At 37.4% G+C, this 13137-nt stretch overlaps 1 protein-coding gene across 1 annotated transcript; it reads right to left on the reverse strand.

The window, feature by feature from the left end:
* Nucleotides 1-471: 471 nt before the first annotated feature.
* On the reverse strand, nucleotides 472-11756 carry RPP40 (ribonuclease P/MRP 40kDa subunit; the record flags this gene model as incomplete). Its single annotated transcript, XM_009699974.1, has 7 exons — nucleotides 472-769; nucleotides 2045-2179; nucleotides 3093-3291; nucleotides 7499-7624; nucleotides 8804-8899; nucleotides 10336-10404; nucleotides 11612-11756. Coding segments are annotated over 7 exons (969 nt in total), but the record flags the coding sequence as incomplete, so codon positions are not given.
* Between the last annotated feature and the right edge of the window lie 1381 nt (nucleotides 11757-13137).

Below are 13137 nucleotides of genomic sequence, written 5' to 3' on the forward strand. Positions count from 1 at the left end.
TGCCTTTACTTTTTCCATGGTCAATGGTTGCTTCTCCCACCATCACATACCTCCTTCTCCTCACCCTTTTCCACCTCCCCCCTACCAAATTCTGGAGAACACATCTCCCTTTTTTTTTTTTATTTGCCAGCATGTAGGTTGAAATGTCTTAAACATGAATTTGAAGGTTTTACAGATCTTTAATGTAAAGAAAGAAAACACTCAATCCCAAAATGGGCTTTCCTCCCAAATATTTTAGCCTGCAATCTGTAAAACTAACTTGCAAATTCCAAAATTACTTGTGGATAAAAGGAAACCACCTACAGTCAATTCTCGAGAACTTAAACTCAAAAACATCTTTCTCTTAAAGCTAGAATTGTGAAGTCTTTCAGAAGACACTGTACTACAGTGAAGAAACAAAAGTCCATTCTTTCCATTGTAGGTCATCCTTTAAGGGCTATAAATAATGGAAACACACATAGAGCCTCTTAGTACTTAACTTGTTACCTCATTACTTTTATAAAAACTATCTTATTCTGTTTCTAAACAGTAACAAGGCATTATTAGAAGACTTCTTCTGTAGACATAGCTTTATGGAGGACAATCATCATTAGTTCCTACAGCCATCTGAAGCCAGTAGTCCAGATTTCTAAAAATGACAAAGTTGTACAAGTTTTCTCCTCCCTTGTGGAAACCATGTTCGCTTTCTCTCCAGGAAACAGGGCTGTCTGCAAAGCCATGCACAGTTAAGGTCAGCCAGTACGCCAGTTTTGGTTCACCAAAATAGCAACTGCAAGGAAGAAGATGAGGTAATCAATAATTATAATGGAATAGACAGCATGCTCAAGTATACAATATTAAGTAAAAAAAAAAAAATCAAAGACATAGGCACTTTATTGAAAATTTGTAATTAACAGTTAAAAACCCCTGCTTTAGTACATAATAAATAAAAGTCAAAAGAAAATATTCTATCAGAAGAAATTAGGAAATGAAGCAAGATTGACTCCTGATTATTTCTACAATACTTTTATAGGTATGGCAAACCTGCAAGTTAGAGCAATCAGAAAAAGTTCTAAGTTCTAAAGTAGCTGTTCTGAATTTCCCACAGCTGTCTTTCAGAAAATAGAACATTTACTGAGAACAGTTGCTATCAGGGCAAAAAAAGACATTGGAGGAAGAAACATAGTCAGGCTATGCTTGACACAAATACTTTTACCACCAGAAAGGAAATGGATTATAAATAATCAAAGACAGACATGATCCACTGCTTTTAAGTAGAGAATAAAAGCCAAGGAAATTTCTCTTCCAACCCTAGCCTAGGGAGGCTTTCTGCATGAGATCTGAAAATTGCTCAAAGAGTAATGATCATATTCTAGATAAAGCAACAGCAATGTCATCATGAGTCAGTCCTACAATCATTAGCCACCAGGCACTTGAAGAATTCTTACACATGGAGCAAGGAGCTTCCAGAATATGTTATCAGTAGCACTAATATACAACACAGGCAGATACCACAGTGATCCACGATACACTAGTATCTTGTAGTTGGTATTGAATTAGAGCTACAGCTACCCCATTCAAGTTACAATACTTAATTCAAAAAACTCACTATAACTTATTTATTGTAATGCCGTAATAACCTTGAAGTACCTCGTGCTACCTTTTTTTGTCTCATAAAGGGATTTCAACCATATTTTCCATCAGTAGTTAAAAATACTAAATTAGATATATTTGAGGGCATCTGATTTTCATAGGCAGGGGGAATTTGAAAAATACAGGAGCTTAGCAGGGCCACTATTTCTAAGAAATTAAGACAAAAACCAAAGTCATTACTAGAATACAGGGCAGGCATTTTCAAATCTGAAGTATCCAAAATTGTTTATTGCTTTTGTTATAACAATGTCAAGCTTCCAGCTCATTTCTTGATTAAAAAAAGTCTTAATTTTGTATATTTTGCTATTTACCTCCAACAGCATTACTGAAACGAAGTATTTAAAAGTGATTTTGAAAATTAGAAAGTGTTAGAGTATCAGCGTTTTAGTAATGTACTCCTGTCAGCCCTTACCACAGCTGCTCCAATAACTGAATTATCTTCTCTGGAATTATAAAGCCTGTGATTGTACACAAAAAAGCCTTTTCCACTATTGTGTTGGGCTGAGGACAGCAATAGGTTGATAAGAAGCTAGATGATTTGTTGTCTCTGGGAAAAAAAAACACAACAAAAAGCAACTAAATTAAATATACTTTAAATTGTCTACAGGAAGCCTTAGTAATCCAGACTTATACCAAACAAGTAGTATCTATGTATATAATTTAAACTAATACCAAAGCAACTAATGGCCAAGCAATACATAAGATGTCACGGTGCTGTGGGTTAACCCTGGTAAGCACCTAAACACCACACAGCTGCTCACTCACTCCTCCCTAGTGGGATGAGGGAGAGAATCGGAAGGGTAAAAGTAAGAAAACACATGGGTTGAGATAAAGACAATTTAATAGGTAAAGCAAAAAGTTGCGTGTGAAAGCAAAGCAAACTAAGGACTTCATTTACTACTTCCCATCGGCAGGCAGATGTTTAGCCATCTCCAGGAAAGCAGAGCTTCATCACGTCTAGCCGTGACTTGGGAAGACAAACGCTGTAACTCTGAACGTTTCCCGTCCTTCCTTCCCCCACCTTTTATTGCTGAGCATGCCACCATACGGTGGGGGGTATCCCTCTGGTCAGCTGGGGTCTGCTGTCGTGGCTCTGCTCCCTTCCAGCCTCTTGCCCACCCCCAGCCCACTCGCTAGCAGGGCAGTGTGAGAAATAGAAAAGGCCCTGACACTGGGTAAGCACTGCTCAGCAATACCTAAAACATCCCAGTGTTGTCAACACTCCTTTGGTCACAAATGCAAAACACAGCACCACATTAGCTACTATGAAGAAAATTAACTCTATCCCAGCCAAAACCAGTACACATGGGTACCCCTAAAAAAACAGGTAAGTTATTCAAGACTTACAACAAACACCTAAGTGCATGTTTTTTTCTTAATTCTTATTTAACTCTTCGTTAAAATAAATTGTGGCTTTCCTTACTTAAGGATTTAAAGATCAAACAAATTCAAGTACTTACAGGCTAACTTGATTCAAGACAGCACCCAGCCATTCAAACAGTTCCTCTGTGCTGCAGGACTCGTCTGGCTTCCCTTGTAGTTCATTACTTTGTAACACTGGACACTGCAAGTCCCTTAATGTGCTGAATGTTATTTTTGGCTTGAGGGCCTTTATTTGGTTTTTTGAAAAGTATGACATCAATGTTGGTCCCTCTGCACCTTAACAACAAAACATCACAAACAGCTGTTATGAAACTACCAAACAAAAGGAGCACTAAATACATGACACATTTGTACACCTATACAAGAAAATGCAGTGTGTTAAAGTGCTTACATGCTGTTATCTTTGGCAAAAGTCATAGAATCTTCAGCTTCCTTATCTTTTTGGAAATAAAAATTAATGCAAGATCCAGCAACTTAGTATAGCTCAGTAAATTTACTATTTAACTAGCAAGTATAGATCTGTCAATAGAAAATTCAAGCAGAACTAACTGGGCAAGTAATAAAATGAACTCATTAGAAAGAGGAATTCAGAGTGTTCCTCAAAAGGAACACATGCAAGGGAGCAGGAACACATTAACTGCTCCTCAAGACAAAGTGGTCTGCAAATGCACTCACACTGTATGTATACCCATATCTATATACACCAGGCCAGAGAACATTTCCCCTCACTAGTGCCCATACACGCATTCCCTTCACGCTTATGCACAGGTACTTGCTGCTGCAGAACGACAATGCATGCCTCATACCATTAGGTCATCTTTAGAAATTCCTCAGGCATTGCAACTGGAGAGGGAGAATACATGTGGCAGATGTACATAAAGATAATGCATCTCCAAGATCAGGTAAAGGGAACTAAGCTCATATGAAGAATTAATGCAGCATTCCCTCAAAACCCACCGAGTGTCTAGAGGGATCCCAGCATCACTAGTTCACTAAGAACTGCCTCCTAGAGACAGTACGGCTTCTAGAATCATGAACAATTCCAATGGAATACATTCCTGCAGATCTCAGAATACTTTGCGAAAAGCTATAGTGTCATTTAAATTCTCCTGAAACATGCCTTCACAACCGCAGAAATTTCCCTTCTCGTTGTCCTGAAAGGCACTCAGTCTTCAGCACATTAAGTTAGTAGATCTCTCAGTTCTCTCAGCCGAGGACAAGAATGCGTGAGAATCCTTCTGAGAGGTCTTACCTCATCGCTAAAGACCACATACTTGATTTCCTAAGTGCGATGGCAAACTTAATTTCAGAGCCATAAGGTTTTAAAAAAAACCTCTTGATTTACAGTAAATTGAGGAATCACCTTCAGATAAGGTATATTTGGCAGGCCATTAAGTGCGACGGCAAACTTAATTTCGGAGTCATAAGGTTTTAAAAAAAAACCTCTTGATTTACAGTAAATTGAGGAATCACCTTCAGATAAGGTATATTTGGCAGGCCATCTAGTCCTCAAACCTAGAGACTCTCCTACCCATCTGGCTAAGGTGTCTGCCATCCCAGAACACCGTTTTCCCTGAAGAGTGGAAAAGCAAGTAGGTGACTACAGGTTTGAGAACAGATTTACCAATGATGCCAAGAGGAATTCTAGGATAGTCTGGGGGACAAGGACTGAAGAGAGAAGGAAGGGGAGAGGGTAAAGAAATCAAACTATATCACAAATCTCACTTTACTAGAAGAAGAAAAAAAAAAAGCAGTGATAAGTCTTCAAATGCAGTACGGTTGTAACAGTTAGATGTACCTTGATGGACTTGTGGGAAAGGCCATGTTTCTTCAACTCTAGTAAGTGATCCAAAACAGCAGGTAAAATTCTAAAAACCTAACCTAGACTAAAAAAAACTAACCTAACCTAAGCAAACATACTGCAAATTCAAAGATATTAACCAACTTCCTTTTCGAAACAATAAGATAATTGATGTGGAATCAATTCTTCTAAATTTGAAGGTCCAGATAACATATTCTATTTTCATAAAGTAACAACAGGTCTCTAGGAGACGTGAAATCATACCTTATTCATGAGAAGTCAGGAGTCCAGAATAGCATTTAAATACCACAGGAAAGGCATGTATGAACAGCAGAAATTCAAGAACAGGCTAGAGTTCACTGCAGAATACAATATCCGAGACTTGCTATCAAAAATTATGGACTGCCTAAACTTCATCAGAAAAAGGGAGGGCTAACCTGATCCTTTTTAGTCATCCTTCAAAAAAGGCTGTCCAAGTACCAAAGGGCACAGTGACAAAGACAGGTAGCCACTGACCTCTTGTTAATTTAGTATTTTTATACAGATATACTTAAGTATGAAGTGTGCTAGAACAGACAATTTTCCTTCAGCTCGTACCTCCTATTGGCATTTGTTAGACTAACAGGTTCAAAGAATGTATAATACTGCCCTAGAATTCTTAGTCCAATATAAAAAATTATACATTTTAAATGTCCACTCTTTGGGAGCCTCAGCAATAGCCCTAACTTCAGGAAATCTCGAAGACTACAGTCAAGACTCCAACAGAACAATTCCTCTAGCAACATTAAAGCTTTCCATGTCAACAACAACCAGGCACACTGTGAAGTTTTGTTGGAGGCCAGTGAATTTCAGCCAATAAACATTTAAATTTGCCATAGAAATTACAGCAACAGAAAAGAGAAGAAAAGATTGTTTTGCCTCTTGTCATTGAAGACAAGAGATACTTCATATTCCCTTTTTCTGTTCCTCTTGGTGCCAGAACTGCTAAGTGGGAAAAACAGGTATGAAAACAAAAAATCCTCCTTTTGGAAAGTGACACGAATGTTTATAGGTTTGCAGCAGTGCTGGCCATAGCAAAAAACACCAGTTATTGGCAGAAAGGCTGAAAGCAGAATGTTCATGGAGGACATGGACTCTTTCGACAAAATACAGCCCTCTTTTCCCCTTCCAGCAGAATCTACACAATGCCTCATGTCTATTAATAAAAATCTATAAAAGCTTTATTTTTGTCAGTACTAAGGAGCTAAGAGTCTTTCGTGTGTTACGAGCACAAGATTCCTACACAGAAAGGCATTCAGATTTAACTCCATGTTCAGGAAATGATTGACCTGACCTGTTTTGGGGGTGTAAGAAAGTGAGGAAAAGGAATGCTATTCTTCCTGAATGCTACTAACACTGGCAGCAATGAACGTAAGAAACATACTGGCCCTAGAGGCATTTTGCTCTCTGCTGAGGGCCAATAAATCCAAGCAAGCTGAGCCTGAAGATTCGCCACCTTAGTTGGACTTATGTCACCATTTATGGTAGCAACAGTCTTCACTGTGACTCTTTCCTGAAGACTATAAGAAAGGGAACTGCAAGCTTATAAACAATTTCTGTATGACAAACAAGGAAGGATCCTTGTCATATGATTAGTACTTAAAAAGGGGGAGAGGAAACATGCAGGGCTAAAGTGAAACATGGGACACTGCTAAAGCAGATTGTAAGCAGCTTTCATTTCTCAGATCAGTTAACTCCCTCTCAGACTTGGTCTTGAAGAGCAAGGAAAGAGTAAGAATGTAAAGAGCAGATGGGAAAGCATTCTCAGGGACCTAACATTCCTTCTTCCTAGAGTGGAGACTCAAAGCAGAACCACGGTAAAAGCTACACAGCTACAATGAAAAGAAACATTTTTTTGCAGTACAGACTCCTGCAGTTTTTGTCAATTCTATGCAAATACTACATATCCCTAAATACAGTCTGTTCTGAGGTAATACAAGCAACAGAGGACTTTGGAAAACGACCACCAGAGGAAGAACAATACTTAAATCCCAGAAGAAAAATTAATGTAATTAGAAAACAGTAGATAAATGAACAGTAGAAAAAAGGCGATTTGAGACAATACAATTTCTTATAACAACAACATTTTACTCTGCTCCAAGCTCAAACAAGTGCTTCAGGATAAAAAGATAATATAGGAGGCTGTGTGTGTATCAGTGTACATGGCATATGACAGAAATAGGGACTCAGTACATGTCCTATAACTCCTGATGAAATCAAAGTTCCCCATCTCAAGTACTACACCAAATATATACCTTATGTGTATTAATAAAAAACTCAAAAAATGTGTATTAATAATGGTTATGCATGTCACAAATTTATAAAGAAGAGGTGTCACTATCAAATAGGCAAAGTTATGCCAGAAAGCCTGGGCAACACAGAGCCAAGGAAATGAAGCAACTAATGGATCTCCTATGAGTCACTGTTGTGCTCCTGAATGGAAACGTTCTGCTGTATAGGAAGTAACACCATCGCGCCCCTCCAAACAAATAAACAAAATAAAATCCCACCCAAACACATTCTAATCTAACTTTTCCCCTCCACGAAAAACACATTTGGACAATCACTAGAAAAGAACAGTAAACTAAAAATATTTGGACTTCATGCCAGTTATATTCTAGTTTTACACTTAGTTCTTCTTACCTGTATTATACCAAGCCAGCAGGAAGTCAAATTCTAAAGGTTTCTTTTCTTTTAATGCCCAAAGCACTCTGTTGTGTTTCTTGCTATCAGGGTGAAAGCTAGAATCACTCAAGTCAATAGTTATAACTGCAAAAATGTACAAAAGCAATTGTTACTCAATTGAAATAAATTTTAATATTAGATTCATTAAGAACCAGAAGAACACAAGAAACCAAAGAACACGAAACTTCCTTTCACATATACAGCATCTTTACAAAGTATTTGATTATGCAAATATGACTCTCCATTATGTCAATAAATATTCACCTCCTGCTGTCCTTATTTTGATATAATCTGGAACTGCCTTCTAGTGACTGGAGGGACAGATTCCTTGTGGAATGGCACTAACCAAAGTCTCAAAACAGCATCTTAAAAGTATCTTGGTAATGAGGCAAGCTATTAGCACTAAAGAAGCTAGAATTTCTAACATCAAGAGTCACAGATATGGCAATGACACTTTTTCAACTGGTTTTTTTCTAGATTAATTGGTCCCAGGCTAAAAGTTACATTTATTTTTCAGACTAAAATTTCATGATACATTTTACTTCACAAACTGAATGGTAAAATGGTGTCCCATTTTGCCAATACTAATTATTATAGATAAGAAGTTTCCCCTTCTAAAGTTTTTACTTAACTACCTAACAAATACTCCAAGTTCTAATACATATGAGATGGCATTGTGTTCATGCTTTTTTAAATTATTCACAAACAACAAATCAACAAAAAAATCACACTCATGATGTCTCCTCTGCAGCTGTTAAAAAATAACATTTTCCAAGTACTTAGCATATAGAGATTACAGTTTTAAATGTGTCTAACGTAATACAATTCTCCCTTTCAACCAAGCAGTCTTGGGTGAGGCTTTTCACTGATTTTTTTGTATAGTGTGCAAATTATAAGCTCTATCTTAATTAGTTTAGTATTTTCCGATTTGAATCGGAAGGCATAGATACTGTACACAGCATACAAAAATTTTTGAGTCCTACATCACTCCAGTATAAACAACACAATGAAAATTAACACAGAAATTAAAAATTTTACAGAATACCCAAAAGATCACACATTTGTTTCCTCATAGCTGCTTTACTATTTGGAAAAAGGTTTTTTTCTCTTCATGCAGTCCTTGTATCTGCAACTGGAAAAATATGACCTAGACAATCACCAATTTTAAGAAAAGGCAAGTTTCAGCATTGCTGGTTTAACATCCTAACGATGTGCTTCACAGACAGATCTGAAATCAGCGCTGTTAATATAAATACTACTTACTGTATCTCATTACTTTTTTTCCAGAATACTGAGAAGGGCGACCTTGCAGTCCAAGTTCCTCATAAGTATCCTTATCCACTGATAGAATTAGTTTTCCTACAAAAAACCCAAATTTTAATACAAATAATCTTCTACTTAGTTCCCTTTGAAGATGCAAGAACCATATACCTTACAAACTGTTAGCTTTGGATCAATGAATTACTAAAGTAATCCAGACTCCTTAGTTCCAGTTAAATGGATTACCAGATTAACACTTTAAAAACAACTCAATTACTCTTTTTTATCACAGAGGTCTTATGAACTAGAATGAGAAAAGTGTAATACTGTTCCTGAAATAGTCATAGCTTTTTTACTGTACTACCTGACTTCATTGCCTCAGTCTTTCTTCCACTTGTCCCCTAGCGTTTACTGTGTCATTGGCTGACCAGTACATTACACTCGGGCCTGATTTAGTAAACATTCATGCATGCACTACTCAACTACACATACAAAAGCAGTTCCTCCAACTCCAGTGGGACTACTCACATTGAGTAAACTATGCTTACCAGTGATGAGCAGATATGCGCTGGAAGAGCTCCAATTCCATGTTCATAAACCAAATCTGGCAGCTGCCACTTGGTACAGAATTTCACACAACAGCTCTCTACTACACCCTTTCAGTTCTACTGTACAAGTAACAGTATAATACAGAATACAAACAAATAAGGCTACTGCTGAAGATTTCACATGGTGACATCACCGGAGCTGTAATGCTTTCTCTGCCTTAGTTGTGCATAGCTTGCAATAACTGTATCAAACAAATGCAGTCACTACCAAGTATCTATTTTGCTGGGACTGTGCTAACAGAGCACATAAAAGAACTCCTCCTCTGAAGAATCTGCATTTACTTATGCCCTGATGGGCACCTCTCATATTACAGTGTCTTCGGCTAGAGGGCCGACAGACCAATTTGTGTTCGTATTATATCTGATATACTGTTTAACGGAAATAAGACGACATATTTGAAGCACAAAATAGCCTCATTGTTTTCTCTGCATGTAAAATCCCACCTGAGATGTGGGACATTTTATGACATTTTGTCATGGATGGAACTGAAACAGAGTATTTTAACATGCTACATAATTCTCACAGAATAAACACTGTATATTTAAGAAGTGTTCCTAAGCAGTGCTGATAATTTGGTACAAATTCTGTCTTTAAGACCAGTAGGAAACAAGAAGTTGGAATGCAATGTTTTCACAAAAATAATTCTTTGTAGCAATTGCAATTACGGTTGAAGCACTGACAATCTGATACTACACAAGTGAAACTAATTTTTTAAAAAAATTTCCTTTAGATGAAAAATAATTTAACAGTATGAATGAAAAAAGTAAGCTAAAATGAGTATTATTCTGATTCAAACATATTTCTAATAAAATTGGCAGGTACAGCAAGCATTATATTTTCCAGTTTACATCATTCCAAATTAAAAAAAAAAAAAAAAAGAGACCATTATCAATACATATTACTAAAAACAAAACACCATACCATACCATTTGGTAGCAGAGCTGCAGTATTATCTTGATCAATTTTTGTGTTATAGGTAAGTGCGTAGCATGAACCTTTAACAGTAAAGCAGAAAACCATGAGATTGCACAGTATCTAAAGATAGACACGACAATGTGAAAGAATCACCTCAAGATAATCAAACATGCCAAATACCATTTGAATCACTCTAAACCCATGTGTTTTCATCAACTAACTTTCTTCTATCTTCTCAAGCAAAATAGTATTTTGTTACTATTTTTATAAACCTTGGACTGCCACTAATTTACAGGACCTGTAATACAGATAACATAAACAATATGTCTCAATATGAAAACACTTTCTTTCCACCTGCAACTTCCCCACTCAGACACACTTCTATTATCAGCTCACATAGAGACAAGGTGGAAGATACTCACATCGCCAAATATATTTTGTAGCATTACCTGCCACAATCAATTTTGTTTTTTAAAATACAAGCATCAGATCCTGTTAACTCTGTGTTCAAATGTCATATTGCTTCCATAAAACTACTGGCATAAAAAACATTAACGAAACTAAAGGAAATAAGAAAAGAGTCCCACATTTAGCAAGTAATGCATCTCTTATTCTCCTGTTTCATCTACATGTTCTCTGTTCTCCTCTCTTTTCCCTTTAAAGCATTTTTACTCCCTGGCAAACATCTGTAGCCAAACAAGTGGGCCCCGCTAGATGAAAACAGCATGCTCTGAGTACGCAATAGCAAGTTGGCTGGGTAGAGGCTGCGTCTTTCTTCACATCCTCTTTGCTCTTGTTGTGCAAGGATGAGCCACCGCAGCTCCATTAGCAAAAAAGAAAAAAAAAAAAGCAAGCATATTTTTTCTCTTTTTCCTTTTGCCTGTTGAACACGGCTAACATAGCTCTATCTTGAAATATGAAGGAATGAGAAAGGCAGAAGGCAGCTGATTTCTGGAGGAATCTGCATAAAGATGAGGTGTAGAAGAAACAGGTGTGAAGATACATGGAAGCCCTCTTGATTGCTGGCTTGCACAATTAAGATGGAATAAGGAGAAATGAAGAGGGAACAATCATAGAAGTTCTGGACCCAGTGGGTGTAAACAAATGTAGAAACACCAGAAAGCAGGAAAAAAGCAGATAAAGAAATTCATATGGAATTTTCTTAGTACTTTTCCTTCCCGTCCTTTAAAATACTTTTCAGAGTAAATAATAATAAATGTATTTTACTGTGTCATTAAAAAAAAATACACTATTACTGCATCTGTCATGTTCCGATTTCCTCCTTACCTTTCTTCACAAAAGCATCAATGAATTCGTGAGCGACCAACTCATGAACCGATAAATTCCTCACCAGGTAGTACTCTCCAACATCCGCAATAGTACTTTTCAGCACTTCAGGCAGTATGCCACATTCAGGGATCAAAAAAGACACCTATTATGAACATATTTGTAATATAAATCATATCCTAAAATTTGTTCTGGAAGAAAACCAAGAAATACAAAAGAAAAACTCTACTTTGCAAAGACATCAGTATACTATATGAAGAAAAAAAATAATATCAGGCTATTGTCTTCAAAATTCATCAATTTGCACAAAGTCTCTAGGTACACTAAATATATTAATTTTTTTTGTTTGTTTGCATTTTACATGCTATACAATAGCATTTGAGGTGTTACGTCAAGGCATGATTTTACACAGCATAAGTTAACTAAAGTTTCAAGTCATTATAAATTTAGCTTGATGTCACACTGGAACATTTCCTTCAGCCCTTGCTGAAGGAAGCAGTTACAACTAAAAATGTAGGCTAAGCATTTATGTAATCTCAGTGGAAAAGCAAAGATCAAAGTAGAATTTAAACTAGTTTTTGAATCGATGCATTCTCCTCCGTAGAATACTTTGGAGGTCAGAAAAGCGAACAGACCATCAGAACAAAACTTCAAGATGGGCTTACAATTTTCAAAAAATGTCATAAGGTGTACATTAAGGCTACAACTTCTGGCATAGGCTTTCAATATAAGCTAGGAAATGATTTTCAAAAAGGACGAGCACCTAGCTTTTCTTACTAAACTCACCATTCAGTCTTTTTGTCCAGTTGCGACCTTTAATTTCTCTTTTGTTTAAAACCTTTCCTGTACATGTTTCATAGATCAAGACAATTCTTAAGTTCAGGAGACCAGGGAAAACAAGGTTATTACATGGGCAAGCACCAAGCTTCCAAACAACTATGCCCAAGCAGCATAAAGGTCTGTCCCCCTGCTGCTTCTCCCTCCTTCCCTCAAAAAACTTTTTTCCAAAAACTCTCAGAAAACAGGTACGTATCTCCTTTTGCACATACATCCACGAGAAGTAACAACTGACGGATGGGCTGCCTGCCACGCAAGTAGAAAGCTTTCCAATTAGCTGGTAAAAAAATTAGTAGGGAAACAGCAAGAGGATCTGCCTGAAATTTGCAAGTCAAAGAAAGGAGAGTGAGCTGGCAAAAACTGGACTTCGCAACATTAAGTTGGCCAAAACAACAAAGCAGTTGATGATGGCACGACGTGATACTTTGGTAGAAGCGGGGACACCCAGAGAGAGAGGACTTTCAGGGTACACTTTCAGCTGAAACCTCCCTCACTGCTGAGGGACTCCCTCAGTCCCTCACTGCTTGGACTAGGAATTGGCGGGCGTTGCCCCCTGTATGCCTCGCTGGGTAGCACTGACAAACCCTGTCACCTCTTCCACCGGCTCACCACTCTTCTCCTCCAGCTCGTGTCCACATGGTCTTTGAGGTGCTGCACGAGACCACCAAACCAAGGGGAGCTCATTTTTC

The sequence above is a fragment of the Cariama cristata genome, unplaced genomic scaffold (genome assembly GCF_000690535.1).
Source record: "Cariama cristata isolate BGI_N322 unplaced genomic scaffold, ASM69053v1 scaffold14035, whole genome shotgun sequence".
Classification (NCBI taxonomy): Eukaryota; Metazoa; Chordata; class Aves; order Cariamiformes; family Cariamidae; genus Cariama; species Cariama cristata.